The sequence below is a fragment of the Anthonomus grandis genome, chromosome 3 (genome assembly GCF_022605725.1).
Source record: "Anthonomus grandis grandis chromosome 3, icAntGran1.3, whole genome shotgun sequence".
NCBI lineage: Eukaryota > Metazoa > Arthropoda > Insecta > Coleoptera > Curculionidae > Anthonomus > Anthonomus grandis.
Window position 1 is genome coordinate 18,687,728 of NC_065548.1, and position 19,511 is coordinate 18,707,238.

At 29.9% G+C, this 19,511-nt stretch overlaps 2 protein-coding genes across 6 annotated transcripts in view; one reads left to right on the forward strand and one right to left on the reverse strand.

The window, feature by feature from the left end:
- LOC126734698 (cell adhesion molecule DSCAM-like) overlaps positions 1-19,511 on the reverse strand; it is a 466,019-nt gene that overhangs the window by 148,191 nt on the left and 298,317 nt on the right. For 2 of the 5 annotated variants that reach the window (XM_050438409.1, XM_050438414.1), the window contains exon 1: positions 1,876-2,182. The exons of 2 other annotated variants lie outside the window; for them this stretch is intronic. The gene's annotated coding sequence lies outside the window, so the exon portion shown is untranslated. Of the gene's footprint in view, positions 1-1,875; positions 2,183-19,511 lie in introns of those variants that run through there. One more of the 5 variants, XM_050438412.1, reaches the window with a different exon arrangement.
- On the forward strand, positions 11,843-12,571 carry LOC126734288 (piggyBac transposable element-derived protein 2-like). The gene has a single exon (XM_050437845.1). The coding sequence runs from the start codon at positions 11,843-11,845 to the stop codon at positions 12,569-12,571; it is 729 nt and encodes a 242-aa protein (XP_050293802.1).

Sequence of the window (19,511 nt, forward strand, 5' to 3'; positions counted from 1 at the left end):
ATATTTTATTACCAAAAACATAATAGAGCCTCTTTTTATTGGGGCTTATTTTCCACTAAATCTGGTTTTAAAACAAAACAAAAATAAACTCGCTAAATGCGTTACAACAGTGTATTGTGTATAAGCTGCTTATAGGCCATTCTACTATGCTGGCTTTAGAGCTTTAAATTATAGATTTGAGTTAGGATTTTATTTTATGCAAATGTTTAATGTTTTGCATATGAATCATTAGCATGATTTTCAGTGTTCTTAAAGGTAAGTTAATCAGGAAGCAAGTTAAGAAGATCTTATTGGTATAGATGATTTTATGTTTAATGGGTTTTATTTTTAAAAAAATTATATATACCTATATGGGTGCAAAATTCTATATCGACGTTGTATACAGGCAATAATTTATGGTTATTTGCAACACATTTTCCTTTTGTTAATGACATGTTTTGTTTATCATAGTCACGCAGTATTGTTTCAGATGTATCTCAATGTCAATTATATAATAATAATGCAATTTGCAATTATTACCATCACGATATTATCGTTAGCCAACGGCGATGTGGTTATAGTACTAGATATTTATTTTGTTCATAAAATAGCATATATAAAGGACTAAAGCGTCGATACTAAATCGTTGATAAATTAAGTTTGTTAAGCTAAGATTTGAATTTAATTTCTACATATATTATAAAATAAAAATATTTATATGAAATTTTGAATTGTTTCTGCACTTAACATATGCCTTGTCAAATATCACTGGATGTCCCCAACATAATGGTAAAGCAAAAGTTGAAAATAGGCAAAAAGTTATAACTGTTAGTCACTTTTTCCATTCTATTATTTTTCAGACTTTATTAGTACAAATTAAACAAAAAATTCAAATAATGATAAATTATATAATTCAAAGCCATATGAGTCATTTAAATAAAAGCTAAAGCAACAATAGCCCTATAATGGAAAAAATTATAAAAAAAGGCTTTGCTTCATTTACTTTTTATTAAGTTAGATCTCTTCTTTCTATAATAAACATTTTAATCCATAATATTTATTAATTCACCCTTACTTAGGCAGACGATTTTAGACTTTTAAAATTATCAAAGTTATAATGTAACCTCAAAGAATAAAAACAAGTATCTATATAAACAAAATACTATTTAAATGCATATGGGTATTTGACTGTTTAACTTAGCAACCGACACGTGCCTTCTTTCCAAAGTTATATTATCTAAAGCTGCATTATATTGTTCCTGTTCTCAAGTTCTTAGGTCTTCATCAGATTTTGAATTGCTGCAGAGATGATATTCAGAAAATAAAACATAATTTTGTCATTAAATCATAAGATTTGAGTGCTGTTTTTTTAACATTCTTTGTAACTTATAGAGTCATTCACATTTACAATAAATACCCTGCACCAGCTACCTACCCAGAAAACTCATTTCTTTACAGTTTAGTGGAAGATAAATATTGAAATACAAACTGCTCTTAGTCGGATTTCGAATTGAACTTTGACGCTTTTGCAAATGTTGAAGCGTATAAATTGCGTTTGCTGTCAAAAAGTTGGAAAAGCTCTATTTTGTTAGCCGACAGCAGTTTTACGACGACAATGGCGCGAAGTATAAACAGATGCAACCGTTAAAAATGAACACAATTTTAAAGTTGCATTTCCTATCTGTCATAACAGACGTTTTAAATGAATGTCGTCTTTGAATTAAAAAATAGAGAGTGCTAATAAATTAGAGACTTTGAAACAGATGGATAGTTTCGTTTCAGAGGTTTTTTTTAATGTTAATTTAGCTATCATTGAATAATAATTCAAAAACTTTTGTAACATTTTACAATATTTCAAGACACTTGAAAATACTCAACAACAAACAATCCACTTACATTTACATTAATAAAAAAAATCCGTCTAATCAATTGCAGTTGCACCAGTCTAACAGCTGCTGCACACCAAAACCGCCAATCAAAGTTATCCTTCAAAAAGTTGAAAGTCACCAATATTACACCAAAAAATAAACTGCACTTTCAAGTTAATCCTTTTCGTATTTTCTTGTATAAAAATCCAAGTTTTTTTTTTAAAAAGGACGTTCACCAAAACGGTTACTTTGTGCACACGCGCACTAGATCCACTACCGTACCGAGCAAACGTTGACAAAACGATCACGACGGCAGCGCAATGTAAAATGCCATGAAAACTCGCGCTACCTTTTCTTCGGGTGACCGTTACTTCCGTAAGTTGCCGAAGCTGCCCGAAGTGCACCTAGGTGTTGAGCCCTTATTATTATCTGGGAGCTGTAAGCGAGAGGAGTCTCCCCTCTCACTTTTTTCCCTGTTTTCATCCGGCTTATCATGGGCGCACGCCGACTTTTGGGTTTGTGATGGTGTTATGTGCAAATGTTTGGCTCGTGTCAAGCTGAAATAATTGATAAGTACTAGAAACATGTTTTCTGTTTACTTATCGGTTCCGTTAACGTATATTTTAATGTGGTAGGCCCAGAAAAATCTGCTTTTTTATGTAATATTGACAGACGTACTTAAGATGATTTTTTTTGTAAATGTGATTATTGCAATGAAAAGAATAGTAGATATGCTTTTGATATGACTGTTGAACAACGATGAAAGTCCACGACTTGATGAGATACATTCTAGTAGACCAATATTTTGGCCTACACGACTAAGCTTTGTATCTTCTTTGTGATTATTTGGCTAATAGAGTGCAAAGAGTACGTCTAGGCTCAGCATTTTCGCAATATATAGTTATTGGTCAGGGAGTTCCGCAGGGTAGTATTTTGGGACAACTTTTGTTTTCAGTTTACACGTCTAATTTTCTTGAGCTTCTTAAAACATGCAAGTCGCATCAATACGCGGATGATGTTTAACTTTATCACTCAATTTCAATTAATCAAATTAATACCGCCATAGGGAACATAGATTCTGATCTTGATGCTATTGTGACTACTGTGTGGAATGATTTGGGTGTGAATGTCTCCATCCAGGGAGTTAATCTGCAGTCAACTAGCTGCGAAAAAAAATTTGGTATATTTATCGATAATAAACTTAACTTTGAATATCATGTTTCAAATATTTTACAAAAAGCTTACTATAAACTAAAAGTCTTGTACATGTCTAAAGATATTTTATCAACTAACATTAACTTAAAGTTAACTCAATCCTTTCAGTAATCAGTTATGGGACCGATTTATACTGGTCAGCCCTTGCTCAAAGAAAAAAATATAGCTTGCAAAAATTACAAAATGCTTGCCTAAAATTTAGTTATTGTAAGCAAAAATATGACCATGTAACACCATTATTTATCGAATCTTAATGGCTAAGGCTGGAAGAACGATTCAAAGTTTATATGGCTAGTCTCATTTATAAAACTGTCCACAGTAGAGTCCCCAGTACTTTGAGAAGCTGGTAAGCTGTAGTAGCATTCATGGCCGTGATATGCGTCATTCTAAAAATTTTTGTATCCCAAAGCATAGAACTACCAAAGTTCAAGCCTCATTTAGCTATACCGGAGTTAAAATCTGTAATGCGTTGCCTCATGATCTGTCTCCATTTTAATAGTAGTTTATAGTTTAGTATTTTACGAAAATCATGTTTTTATCCTTTTTTCACTTTTTGGTTAACTATATTACTTGATTAAAATGTATGATATGATTATGTCTGTGTAGGATCGTTTTGTTTTATAAGCATAATTATAGTTACTAATTTATAGTTTGAACTTATATATATATTATTTTGAAGTACTATTTTTAAGTGTGCGATTAGATAGAGTAGCCATAGGCTAGATCTCGCCGCATTTATAATTGTTATTGTAATTTTTTATTTCCGTAATATTAAGGCATATTCATTTATTTATTTATATATGAAAGAATAGCTAAAACAATCGGATATACACTACTAACCTGATCAGTCATGTACTTACTTAAGGCTTTCCTCAGAATAATTCATTTTAAAATATGTAATAGATCTAAGAAGTAAAGTAAGATGCAGTTCGGTTTCATTAGGGGATTGAGAATAAGAGAAGCCTTCTTCTCGCTAAAGCTTCTGGTACAGAATCATTTTATGGACTACGTTTTGTTAATAGGTACAATTGTAGCCTATTTACTAAAGTCATAAAGGAAAACATAAATTACACAATCTACACAAAACATCTAAAACTAACAAATATGAAGAATTATGAAACATACACGACGCCTGTCACTACTTATCTTTGCTATTACTTTGAAACTAACAGTTATTTTTCTAGGTTAAAATATACATTTTCATATCTACTTAACATATTGTATCTACTAACATAGGACTTAAATGCTAAAGTGGACTAAACTAATACTAATAAATATGTACAAATATACACAATACTAATACTATGATGGCTGCCGCATCTTCGAGGTCCTAGCTGACCTGGAGGGAGATGGAGGGTTTATCGGAGCAGATATTTTTGCAAATGTATTTATAATAACCCTGTAGTAAATAGTTATTGTTAATTATAACATAAAAATTCCTCAACACCGTTTATTCCATTTTTTGTTAGTGAATCCTAAATAGGATGCTTAAATTTAGTATTAGAGAGATTTTTATTATTGACCGGAACCTTTTAAAATGAGGTCTTAGTAAATTTGCTGATCTTGTGTAATAGTTGTGAAAATTTGAGTTTATGTTGAAAGTATTTTTGTTTTTATGTATTTCTTCTAGCTGATAGAGTATTTAGAGAGCCGGTAGCGTTAATATTTTAACTTTAATAAAGTAGGGTTTACAGTGGCCGCGATAACCAATATTAGAGATAACCCTAATTATTTTTTTCTGTAAACGAAAAATGTCAATTGAATTGGCAGTGTTTTGCCATAACGTAACGCCATATGAAATATGTTAATAAAATAGAGAGTAATATGAATCCATGGAGGATTTATCGTCAATAATATATTTTAGTTTATTTTTGAAAAAGTTTTATTTTTAGTGTCTCTATGTGACGTGTCCAGCTAAGGTTACTGTCCAGTATAATCTTAACACTTCTAAATTCCAATTCAGAGTTAGGTTTGCTTGAAAAAATAATGTTTTGCGTTTTTTCACCGTTTAATTTAAGACAATTTTGAGTAAACCATTTTTCTGCGTTATCCATGGCTTGGCAGCTTAAATTTTTAAGTAAATTATTGGCTTTATTTTTGCAGGAAAATAAATTGTGGTCTGCAAATGTTTTACACTTATTAGGTGGTAGAAATTTGAACAAACCATTAATATATATGATGAATGGCAGGGGTCTCAGGACAGAACCCTGAGGAGCTTCGCTGTCCACTATACCAAGCTGAGAGACGGTATCACCGAGATTAATACACTGTTTTTGAAGGAAAAGATGACATTTGATCAATTAAAGGAAAGTGCCTCTTATGCCGTATCGATTAAGTTTTTCTATAAGAAGACGAAGAAAGCGAGACACAGTCAAAGGCCTTGAAGAGATCCCATAACATTAAGTTCATATGCTCGGCTCCCTGAAGGCCCTCCACGATCCTACTTACTGCCTGGATTGTACAACGGTCTTTACGAAAACCAAACTATGACGTATCCAGTAAATTATATTTTCCAAAAAAATCGGATATTCTATTTTTTATTAGGATTTCGAAGATTTTGCTTAAGATGGGTACTACACCTATAGGCTTATAGTCCGACACCAAATTTAGGACACCTTTTTTGAAAATAGGAATCACCCTGGACAACCTGAAAAAATGTGGAAACTTAGCCTCCTCTAGAAACGTATTAGTTAAATATTTAAGGAGGTGTATAATTTCGTGGCAATATTTTTCAGTATATTCTTTCTATAATTCTTCAGTATTATTCATATCGTAGATATCATAGAATGATGATGGTAAAAACATAAACGTTTTATGGTTAAAAGGAATTTTTTCAATAATTTTATTCGGTAAACTTTTGTCCATCATCAGGTTTGGCATAGTTTTGATGTAAATGATTACTAAAGTGTGAAGCTGCAATATCTGACTTTTTGGAATCGCTTATAGCTTATTTATGATTTTGGCGCAGTGCTTGACAACATTTATAGTTAGGATCTTCAGAGATATCGACTATGCATTTCACGGCTTGCATTTGTAACCTCTTTTCTTTAACAGTGGTGTCAGGACGCAGGGCTGTCGGTCAACCCAGAGAAGACTAAGCTCATTCTCTTTACTAAGAGGTGAAACTTGACAGGCTTTAAACCTTCCACTATAAATTAGACTAACATTGAAGCAGTAAGTTAACCTGGAAGTAACTTTAGACAAAAAAAATCACATTTAAACCTCACGTAGAGCAGGTAGTAAATACGGCAACAACCCTAATATGGCAATTGCGACAAAGTAGAAGAACAAGATAGGGCCTCAAATCCCATGTTGTCCAGTAGATTTATACCGCAGTCTTATGACCGGATAACCAGACTTCTTGAGCTACTGAAACTCCTAGTCTGGAATAAGAGGGAGGCCATAATGGCGCAGAGGAAGATGAAGGATAGCCGAGAATGGCGCAATGTTTACTTAGGACAATGACTTATGTTGATTGCTCTCAGGATACCAATTCTGACATCCAGATGTACTACAGTGAGTGGAAAACTAAGATCAAAGAAAAGCTTTTGGGTAGAAATCCCGACAAAAGATGAAAAGGTCTAGACATCAAAAGAACAAACCAGATCATGATGGCTCTAAAGTAAGGCGACTTTTAACAAAGACCCGACAAGAGATCAAAAGCTTGATGGAAAGCCTAACTAGGCATAGTTGCCTATACAGGCATTTACATCTTCATGGTATAAGAGAAAGTTTACTCTATTCTATTTGCGGTTAGTAAGGAAACTTCATACCACATATTAGGAACTTGCAATAGATGCAGTCGCCTGAGAAAAAATGTTTGAAGCTACGATAGTCCAAGAGGAAAATCTTAAAGATCGGGACTGGAGCAGCGTGCAAGCCTTATTGAGAGGACGGGGCGACTTAGTGAAGAACGTGCATTGGGAATAAAGGCGTAGGAGTGGGTGATTCTGGGGTTGGCAAAAAGATACTTTTAGGCGTACGCACCGAGCTGTAGCTCCCCTACCCTTGCTACTACTACTACTACTATTGGCGGATCTTTGTGAATTAATCTATGAAATAAAAGAAATGACATCGGTCGGCGGTATGGCCTGCATATTAACATCTATTTAACATCTATTATTCTTTTTAAGTCTATTACATTCATGTTTCTGTAAAGCTAGAGAGTTACTGTATAAAAATGTGCATATTTACCTGTAATTTCCCTAATTATTTTGTAAAGTATTAGCAAATAACTTACTAGGTGACATTAATGAAGATGAGGAAATACGTTTCATTTAGCAGCAATTCTTGCTATTTTACTTAACTGAAAAAAAATCATTGAGTAGGCAAAGCTTGTTGAGTTTATTGTTTTTTCGGTTTATCGTCCGTAATTTAAAAATTACACGATATTGTCTTATTAGGTGAATTGTAGGCGTTAGCCTTAATGCTCGTGTTATCGCCCAATAGTTTATTACCTGTTATTAATTTCAAAACTTATATATGTATTTCTATCCGTGCATCTACATAATTCCATCTTTGCAGATTTATGTCCTTCAACTTCCTTTTCTATTTTCTACTTCACTGCTGCTTAAATGCTTATAAAATGCCCACAATAAAAAACCCTAAGGTGCTTTGTAACGTTCTTAATATTTAATTTTATTAACATAAATGCACTGACTCTATTATTAGCCGCCGCCACTGAAATGATTTTTACCTGCCCGAAAACCCATGTTTGAATAGGGCGCTTTCTGAATACCTTTACCATCGAATGGACGACAAAAAGAACTTCGAATGCCACAGGGCTGCACAAGCTTTTTCATCCGTAAGCTGAATTATTCTTATTATATCGTGTGTGTGTGCACTGGGCCGATATAAGGGCTCAAACCAGACACATATTTCGTTTTCCTATTTTCCTACTGCTTTCTGCTTGAAACTATGCATTATATTAAAATTGTTCCTAGATGTTTATTAAGGAATATATTTTTTTATATTTGAATTTATAATGATTCTGTAAGAGCGAATGTAAATTACATCATTATACATTGTTTGCCGAAAATATTATTTTAAACGTATTCAGTCAGGCAGGTGTAAATTTACATTTTGTGCAGATTTCTAGGTTAGATCTAACTAGCACATAATATTAAGTTTTTTAACCTACATTTTAATTATAAGTGATTTTATTTTAAGATGTTTATTTAACTTACTTATTATTTCAAAGTTATGGACAAATTTAGATCACCAGTTTTCTATTGCCAAATGATATATCCCGACATTTTTTTTCAGGATCCTTCTCAAAATTAGTGAACATTAATGAAGAAAAATATAATTATAATTGACATATTAAAGTTTAATGTCGATGAAATATCGATTACTACCGCACGTTTTTGCTCAATATTTGATTGTACAGGGGCTCCCAAATTCGAGCCTCATCGTCTCAAAAACTAACACGTACGATGTCTGTTAATAGGAGGAAAAGTTGTGCAATTTGGTACTTATTAAAACTTTTTTTTTTAATATAAAAAATGCCAAATACTTTTTTGGAATATATAATAAAATAAATTTCACATTCTCATTGCTTCTTTCTTGATTTTATAAAATTGTGGTCAGATTTTCAGACCGAAATTTCTTATTTGTGCTGTCATCGTTACTTACTACGAGCCCCTTATTAAAAACATTGTTAGACTGTGCCCTTATGTTCCTTAAACAATGATAAGTATCGTAGTTATTAAAAAAAAATTCCAAAAGAGCTCATGGGATTTACCATTTGATATCAAAGTAAGTTTCGCTGAAAGTAAAGAGGTGATCAACAGAACCTTATTAAATGCAAAAAAAATGCAATGAAAAAATCCCCCGATATATCTAAATAAACGTGTTTAGTTTGTTTTTTTAAGGAAAGTTATTTAATATAATTAAAGTGATACATATATTTATCATAGTTATATAAAAACTAATCATAATTATCATGTCGTTACCCTTGATAAAATGTGATGACTTAATTAAGCAATAGGCCAACTTTTTAATAAATTATTATTATTTCTAAAATTGTTACTGTTTGCAAAAAGCTGATACCTTTTTTGTGATGTTACCAAGTAATATTATGCAGAAACGAAATTATTTCATGATGGATTTTATTTAATACAAATAACATTAATTTTACAGATATGAATTAAAGATATTGAATTAAAGAGCATAGTTTGTAGTATTTCAAAAGTATGTCGAAGAGTAATATTTTCAACACAGAAGTATAACGTCTTGAGAGCTTTAATTTTCTTTAAACACAAATTTTTCAACTAATAATACTAAAGTTATTTTTGATTTTTTTTTGCTTCTATTTAAAGGAATGGAAATTTTTTAAGCACAGAGTATATTTTAATTAAGGTAAATTAATTTTTTATAAATTACATGAAGACAATACTTTGTATTTTACTATATATGATATTGCACTTTTTATGATAGTGCCTATTTAAAGTTATTTTTTAACTGCATTTATTAAAAGAAAGGTAGTGTAGAATTTCGTGTCATAAGTTTGAAAATTATTCAGAGCATTTAAAATCTCTTTGATCTTTTGCGTGTGAAAATTTATTTTTGTAGTTTTTAAAATGTTTTAAACGGGAAATTTAATTATCTAACTAATAAAAACGAAAATATTTTACATTCAATAATAAAAGTGAAATATAATTTTAAAAAAATAGTTTTTATTATTATAAACAAAAATAATTTTAGGACGAATAATAATTTAGAAAAAGCATTTATAGGATAATATATTTTTAAGTATGTAGATCACAACTTTCTAAACGTATTTTATTAAATATTTATTTGCTAATAAATTTAATCTCAGCAGGTCGCGCTTTTAAAAAGAACATGAAATTAAAATTACATATTAAGGTATAAAATAAAAATAAATAACATATAGTAAAATATAAAACAGAAAATAAAAATTAATAAAGTGCGACTGTTCCAGTTTTTTTAAATCTGAAAATCTTTTTTTAACACTATAATTTCCTCACTAATAAAACTTGAGACTTAAGTGATAATCGTTACGGTCAATTGCAAAAATTATTAATATTTAGATTCCATTTTTCTTGTTACTTACTTGACCTATTTACTTTTAGATAGTAATTTTTAGTAGTTAAGAAGAATAAAATAAATTATTTCTGGTGAGAGTGAGAAAACTACGCTGCTTATTTAATTTACCTAATATTATACACTGCCTGCTTTGGTATCTTCAATTAACCGCTATTTTTTAATTATCTGAAATTAGTCTCTCGGTATTTAGAGTTATTTCTTTATTCAAGCCAGAAGATATAGAATCTTATATAATTTATACATAGTTCTTAGGAACCATTACTTTTGATGGCATCAAAAATTGAATTTTGGTGTCAAAGCAGTAATAATACTTTTTTTAAATTTCTTAACTGCCTATTTCTAAAGATTTATAGTAGTAAGATTACTGTAGCAATATTTTGTAATCTATCCAAGGTATTCAGGTAAATTGATCATAGAATATTACTCTAAAAAGTTGGGCGGTATACAGAAAACATTTTTAGAATAGGATGTAATATATTTTTGTTTATTATTTGCATAGTTTATTTATTTTGTTCTTTGTAATAACATCCTAATAATCACACTAATTTGATTTGCAATTGTGATAAAAAAGCTAAGAAAAAAGTTAATGAAATTTTAGAGATCATATATTTCATAAATATTCGTTCTTTGTATATTAGAACGGTAATATTGATGCTTACAAAGGCTTAATTCCTCAGACAATAATAATTGATATTAAACAAAGCTGTAAATTCAAACTTTAGTTCAGTCTATAAATTTATTGGTTCTTTCGCCGCAGGCCTGTGTAAAATTCAGAAAAAAATCGCTTAAAAATATGTAAAATAGGAAACGCTTTTTTAAGATCAAAACTAAGTACTACTATGAGAAAATTAGCCTTTTATTAATGCAATTATATCTCTTTGCTTATTAACCCATATTATCCTAGTGTTACATATATGTAACGCTAGGATAGTGTAAGTGTAAGTATTATAATTATTCCTATTACTTGATAATATTAGCACAATCATGTTTTTTATCTAAAATAATGTTGATTAGTATAAAATAGTAGAGTATAAATTCGATATTTTTCTAAATTTGGATTGGACAGGTGTTTATTTCTCATCGTTACATATATGTAACGCTAGGATAATACACTACTGAGAAAATAAATATTTACTTTTTTTTTCAAGTGATATGTTTGCTTATTATATCATGGTTTTATTAAATAATTTTAATATAAATTTTGTTTTAGTGGTGGATTAACTCTTAAACAAGCCTTACAAATCGCATACGAAGATGATATTGATGCCATTTATACTGAACCTCCTGAGGTAAATGTGCTTACGGATGAAGAGTCGGGTAACGAGGACGAGGAGGGAGATTTAGACCACTTGTCGGGTAGACAGCTACGCGCTGAAGTTAAAGTTCTTGTGAAAAACCATTTAAGCCATCCTGAAAAAGAAGATAACACGGCGTCTGTGACAATAGAAGAAAAACAAGTGTTAAATTGTGATGCATAAGAAAATGAAAGATTGTCCCGCGAAGACTTTTTCCCTAAAAGAACCTATTCTTGGTTGAAGGGCGATCTTATTGCTAGTGAAAATACGTTTCCACCTTACGATTTTTCAACTTTTGAAAATATGACCCCTACTGAAATATTTGAAATATTTTGGGATGAGACCCTCTTAGTCTATATACTAGAAGAAACACGCAAGTATGCAATGTTTAAAAACTGCTCAGATCCTAATATCACTATGGATGAATTGAAATGCTTTATCGGTATAATGACTTTAAGTGGATATGATCCTAAGCCGGGAAAACTTTATTTCTGGAATTCTCAGCCAGATATGGCAAATCCAGTGAAAAACGGAATGAGACGAAATCGATTTGAACAAATTATGCAGTTCTTACATTTTTCCGACACAAATAAGCTGGATGAAAAAGATAAGGCGTGGAAAGTCCGTCCACTTATGGATCAACTACAGTCCAGATTTTTAAAATATTTTATGCCTGAAGAAGATCTAGATAATGATGAATCTATGGTGAAATACTTTGACAAGCACGGATGCAAGCAATTTAAACGTGGAAAACCCATTCGATTCGGTTTTAAAATGTGGTCCTTGAACACCAAATCGGGATATCTTGTCAATTTTAACATTTATCAATGCAAAAATCCTAAGACTACTGAGCGCGATGAAAAATTATATGGTAAGTGCACGGCTCCGCTGCTTCATATGTTACGACAGTTTCCACCAGAAAAAAAAAACTTGCCTTACAAACTATACACTGATAATTTATTTACAAGTGTTAATCTCCTGGAACATATGCGAGAAAAAAATGTTTGGTGTACGGGAACCATAAGAGACAACCGGCTACCTAAAGATATACCGTTATCTACAAAAGCGAATTTTCATAAAAACGCTAATCGGGGTGATTCTGAATCGGTTCTTGATCGCAATAGTGGAGTTATGTTTATTCGTTGATTGGATGACAATGTTTTGACAATGGCGTCCACAAATTTTGGAATGGAACCCATTACTTACGTAAAGCGGTTTTCCAGAAAAGACAAAAAGAGTGTTCAGGTGCCCCGTCCATTGATGGTTGCTAAATAGAGCAAATCGATGGGTGGAACAGACTTGATGGATCAGAATGTTTCCAGATACCGCATTGGCATAAGGTCTAAAAAATGGTGGAGGTCACTATTCACATGGATGCTTGATGTTTCCATAGAAAATGCTTGGTATCTATACAAGAAAACTGGAAAAAATTGTGTACAGCTCGATTTTCGCAGAGATATTGCTATGACCTATATTAGGAAATACGGTACCGAATCAAAGGGAGCCGGTCGACCCAAATCTAGTTTTTCAAGTGCAACATCAAACAGTGTCTAATCAACTTAGATATGATCGCCTGGATCACTGGCTGGTTTATATTTCTAACAATAAACGAAGACGCTGTGCATTTGAGGGATGCTCTTCAAGTGTGAGAACCATGTGCTCAAAATGTGAATTGGGTTTATGTATAGATTGTAATATCAAGTGTGAGAACCATTTGCTCAAAATGTGAATTGGGTTTATGCATAGATTGTAATATAAAATTCCATACAACGTAAGCTTTATGTTTTTCTTTTACTTTTAACAGAGTTTATAAACTTTTTTCTTCCAAATAAACATTTAAAGTCAATTAAAGGTAATTTTTTGTACCCATATTATCCTAGCGTTACATATATCTAACGCCCTATAAATAAAAAATGGCGGATTTTTTGGGTTAAATAATTACACAAATATATTCACACAATCCATTTAAAGAAAATATTACCAAAAAAATACATTTTTAATCAAAAAAAGGAAATTCAGGATAATAAGGGTTAATTAATAAAGTATGCAATTTATCATTTTAATTTATTTACCAAGGTATTGTTTTGAAGTGCAAAGGCTCTGATATCGGTCTTTCTATTTTTAAGTTCTGCACCTCCTTGAATGCATTTTGAAGTTTTAATAGGTTGATTACAAAGTTTTGTTGTGAAAGTTGTAGAGATATTTTGCCAATGGTTTTAATCTTATATATCTGGAGGCAAGCGTGCATTGATTGCTACTGCTCTTAGGAGTTCACAATGAAAGTATTGAAAGTACTTCTTGTTCTTATCTATGTTTTTGTTTCAGGTTACAGGTAGTATGAATATTAAAATAATTCCAAATGATGCATTTATTTTTTACCTTTTGTACGGCCGTACCAAGAGAGTCAATAATAATCTCTTAACGAAGTTCTAGTCTTCGTTGCTGCTAATTTTTTTTATTACTAATTTTCTTTTTATTTTTTTAAATTATACTTACTGTTATGTAGTTTAGACATCAGAAACCTAATTATTAATAAGTTACTGTTCCTACTAATACTTTGTTTTCTATTTAATACTTTGTGTTTAGTCCCCTATTTTATTTTACTATGTCGACTTATTATATTATGATTTAATTTTTTTATGATTTTATATTTTTTATTAGTAAGATTGATCATATATAAGTAAGGACTTCATTTAGTGCAAAAACTTAGGTACTTATGATTTGCTTAGATAGATATGTATTTAAATTTAAGTTTAATTTATATATACTTTATTAGTCATTGCTAATGGTATACTTAAATAAATAACTTCGTTTTAATTTTTCTGTTCATGTTTTATATAGATTTGATAGATATTGTTTCCCGCACGGGATTTCTGAAAAACGCTGCCTTCTCTATATTACCCTTTTTAACTCAAACATGAACACGTACATTTTTTATAATACTAAAACTTAAATTATGTAAAGTGGCCAGGTATCGTTTATCTAATATAAATTTAATATTTCTGTCAGACAACAAACAAAATCAAGTTTCACAAATATCTTCTGGCAGATTTGTATAACCCATTTCAGTCCAGGCGTCATGCCAAAAAACTATGGCAAATATAAAACTTTTATCAGGTTCATAACCTTGTAAGAAGGTGCTTTCGTTTTTAGAATACGAAATGCGGAAACCATTTCCAGTTTTGTCTGTACTTAAAAGGGTCTGAATAAAAAATGAGGATGCTCGGTCTCCGCGGACATTTTTTTCTTAAATAATGTAATCCTTGACATAAAAGTTTCGTATGTTTTTATACATTTCTCTAGAATGCCTTTTGAATAGTAATAGTTTAAATTAGTTTTCATTTTTAAAAATGGCTGATCTTTAAAATAATTGGTAGTTAAACCTTTCACTATAAAGTTGAACTAACAACTAAAACAGTAAAATTCTACAACTGAGTGTTTTTAAACCACAACGATGATAATAATAACTAATAATTCAACCGAAGATCCGTCTCGTTATAGCTAAGAGAAATTCATATAATCTGACAATCGGTCTTATACAAACTAATATAATAGAAATGAACATATAAAACCAGATCTATGCCTACCTGCTAAAATTACTACTTACACAATTACAAAAATACAATTTAGTGACTTCATTGTCTGGATTATTTATTTAGCAAATATTATTGTACAATTGTATACTATACATAAAAAAAATTTCTTTAAAAAATGTTATACCAAATTTTTATCTTGCATTTTCAACAAAAACATTTTTATTTTAAAAGGATTTTTTCTTTTATCGTTTATTTAATATACTATTTCAGCCACTAGTTTATTTTAAGATTTTATACTATTTCCTTTTTTATTACCTTTGTTGCAGCGTAAATCCTCCAAGATAAGCTCTACATACTTCTGCAAAACTCCTTCTTATCCATGACGCCTTTTATTAAATAGTTGGAATCCTTTGTTTTAGTTTTACCTAATCAGAACAACACCTAATTACCATTTTAATGGATCTTTAAGAATCGATTAGGATAACTAGTCATTTAAATTTTGTACGTAGATATAATTTGAAATAGATTATGTAAAAATTCCGTAATGTTAAACTCTTAAATTTTCTAAATTTCGTCCCTAATCATCATTGTCTTTTATTTAAGATTTAGACCCTTTAATGATTCATTCAACTTTCCTTGTTGTATTTGAATTAATATACTATTTATTAACTTTCTGACCAAGAAAGTGATTTGTTAATATTTAAGCTAAAATTCTAAGGGTACTCCCAGTAGCTTAACAAATATGGAGTTTGGGTTCTTTTAATCTTTAGGTTCAATACACATTTTATTTTACAAATGTCTATATTTTTCTTAAGTTTTTTCTGATATAACAGATCTTCAGACAGTACTATCAGATACCATACGAGTATCTATTTCTGTAAAAAGGGACGTTAATATCAATTTTTTTCATTGTAAATATAAACAATTTGACGGTGTGGATCATTTAAGAAAATACCAAAATGTAAAAAAACTAGAAGAAAATAGCGTTTTCTCATATTTTTTTTTTGTAATTGGCATTATGATAATAAAAACAATATTTTATAGCAGATACAGCCTTGCTCCTCTGAATTTATTTTAGTATAGTATGAAAAACATCGTTTCATAATCGATATTTTTAATTAAAAAAGTATGTTTATAGATTTGCTTTTTTTGATATATAAATATCGTACACAAATTATTTACAAATTTTGTCACAAGGAAAAGCACTACAATTTCAGTTACCATTAGTATTTTAATTTTTAAAATAAAAGGATTGTACGATTCCAATCGAATCAAACGTTTGGAGTTTAGGTGATTATTTTAACAATAGATACTAATTTTAATAGCTTTATTTCTTTTTCAAATTAAATTGGTACAAAATAAGTTAGTACACTATTTTTGAACATAGTAATTTATTGTTCTTAAATTAACGTTAGTGTGGCTATTCTTGCTTTTATTACCATTTATTTATTTTTTTTTATTATAGAAAATAAATTTGTTTTTAATAATTTTTTACATATATCATTTAGACTCATAAGGTCTTGTACTTTAATTTAATGTATTGTTTTAGTAACCCAATTTAACTTTTAAGAGTTAAATTCGATAAGGGGTCGATTAAATTTTTGGATCTGTATCCACTTTTTACAGTCTAATAAAAAGCTTTGATTTTCTTCTGAAGAAGGTCTAATATAGACCAAAATGTTGGCATTAAAAGAAAAAAATTATATGCAAATTCGTTTAGTGTCTTTGGCTGCCACTGTTATTTCATTTCCTTAGTTATTGTAATCAAAGTGAGTTGAGGTATTTTGGTAATTAGATTTGGATCTTAGGACATTCTTATAAAATATTTTTGGTGCAACAGGTTTCTCCAATAAGACTTTCTATATAATATAAAAAGTTGAAAATGTACAGATAATAATATTAAGTGGATAAATTTAGACGTTAATTATCATTAAAATTATATGGATGTGGTATTATAGTGCTTTGTTTATGTATATTTTTTTACGCTTACTATAAAATAAAGTTCTGCTTAGTCCAAAACCTAAAATGCAACCATCAGAATAATTTTTGCTTACGAATAAATATTTTTATTTTCGACAAGATCGACAATTGTTATTAAAAAAAGTTGATAAGAACTAAAAACTACGTTTAAATATGCAATTATATCTAAATGTATGAAAAAATCCTTTTTTCTTTTTTAACTACAATAACAATGCAAATGTAACTGTTGTTACGTGAAATCTGGAATGTAACGATAAGCAAATGATTTTTGGATAGCAGGAATTGTTTGACAGTGAACGTGAAACAAAATTTGTTAACATGCCGGTGCAGTTTAGTATGGAAGAAAAAATAGAATGTGTATTAGTGTAATAGTGTATTAATCGTCGGTAATCGTTATAAACTTTATCATAAAGCAGCTGAAATATTTAACAACAGATATCCAAGGAAAAATATACATCAGTAATGAGAATTATGGAAACACTAAAATCATGTAAAAATGTTAATAATAAATTCAGCAACAAGCATCGTCAGAAATCGTTACAAGTAAAGAGATAAAGTTGAATGTAATGCTATCTACATTGGAAAACATTTAAGTGCCTCTAGGAAAAGGCGTCCTCGTTCTAGATAAAATTCATAAATCAACAATATTAATAATTCTTAAAGAGAATAGGTTTTATTAATATAAATCATAATGTATCCATTTTCTAAAGTTGGGACAGACAAAAAACAGAAAAACAAATTCTATGTTTTCTTATCCAAGGAGAGCTAGAAGATAATTTCTATTTAGCTGCAAGAATATTTTTTTCGGACGAAGCTACTTTTACGTCTAATGAAACAGTATCTTCACGAAATTCTCACTTTACGAATATTTAAAAAAAATGGCCCTTGTTTTTTTTGACAATCGTTTTTTAACGATATTTAATTTTTTTATAAAATCAGTTTTATGATTTTCTTCGTGACCTTCCAAGACACAAACGACAACAGGTATATCACCAGGACGGCGCAACATGTCATAGTACGATAGACGTAAGGTAATACCTTGAAAATATTTTAAGAAGAAGGTTAATTAATAGACATTCCGATATTTTTTGGCCAGCTAGGTCGCCAGATTAATTCCAATTAGATTTTTTCTTATGGGGTTACTTAAAGGAACAGGTATATCAAGACAGGCTGTTCACAAACGTAGAACATTTAAAAAACAATTATTACGGACAATTCAGGGTATCACTCCAAATATAATCAGAGAGGTATTGAGAGGTAAGAAGGCGGATAAATTGAGGCAGTAGTGATAAATTGATAATAAACTTAGACGCTTGTTAGACAATTAACATTATTAGCACTGTATACAATGTAGTTATTGTGAAATAAATAATTTTGTTATTTATGTCTTATTTTAATGCATCATCAAAATCATGCAACACAGATGTTAAGAGAGGTAAAGTTATTAAATATTTAATGAATAAAGAGATAGCTTATTAAAGTATTTGATATTATCAAAAATAAAGGTATGTACTTTATTGAGCAAAATTAATATTTTCTGAAATACCTCGAATACGACGAAAAAAAAAATGAATATCTGATGGTTGCATTTTAGGTTTTGGGCTAAGCAGAACATTTTTATTTAATTAATAATAAACTTTTCCCTATAATGCGAACTTAAGTGAATACACTGTATATACATTTCAAAAATAAATCCTAAAATGCCATCCTTTAAAAAAGTAACAAACGTTTAAAGAATCATCTTGCAGTATTTATACAAGCATTGATCTGTTTTTTTTTCTGAATATATAAGTTGGTTCCATAAACAATGTCCTTATTGTAAAATCGCCAATTTATTTAGTAAAAATTCTCAACTGCCAATTTAAGAAAATACTTTCTTTTATCAAGAATAAACAGGACCTCTAGACCGGTTAGCGGTTGGTTATATATTATATATCCGTTGATGACGTATAATCGATGACTTATCTGACCCGCACGATACGATGACCGTAATCTGAAGTCCAGTTTAACCGTTACGAAGAAAACCCAAATGTGGGCCCTAAAGGCATTTTAGCGAATTGGGTTTTGCCAATTAAGAGACCAATTTGAAATAAATTTCTAATTTAGTCATCGATCCCACTTAGTTGTTATTTTGTTGCCATACAGGTAATTTATACCATAAGGTGATTGGAACGTTTTTTAGAGTATAACTTTTTTTGAATAACTTCTATGAATTAAGAAGTTTAATGAAAACTAAAAACTTGAAATAAGAGTTCTCATAAATTCTGATAGATTTAAATTTAGTTTAATAAATTTTGTAAATCTATTTCTCAATCTCTACAACCCTTTCAAAGCCTTAAGGAAGTACAAATACTACCCATTACTTTATTTCGTAAGCAATTTCGTCTTTTTTTATGAGTATTATTGACGCAAGCTGCAGATGCTTGTGAGGCTATTGTTTAAAGTGAAAAAACAAAAGAATCAACATAATAATGAGTACAATTAAAAAAGTAAATTAAATAATAATTCGAAAGAGAAAACTTGGTTTTTTTCAATTTTAAACTGCTATTTTGTGGTTTAACTAAAAAGCA

Bases quoted from the DNA above. Each gene is read 5' to 3' on its own strand.
- LOC126734288 (XM_050437845.1), top strand. From the start codon at position 11,843: ATGGATGAATTGAAATGCTTTATCGGTATAATGACTTTAAGTGGATAT.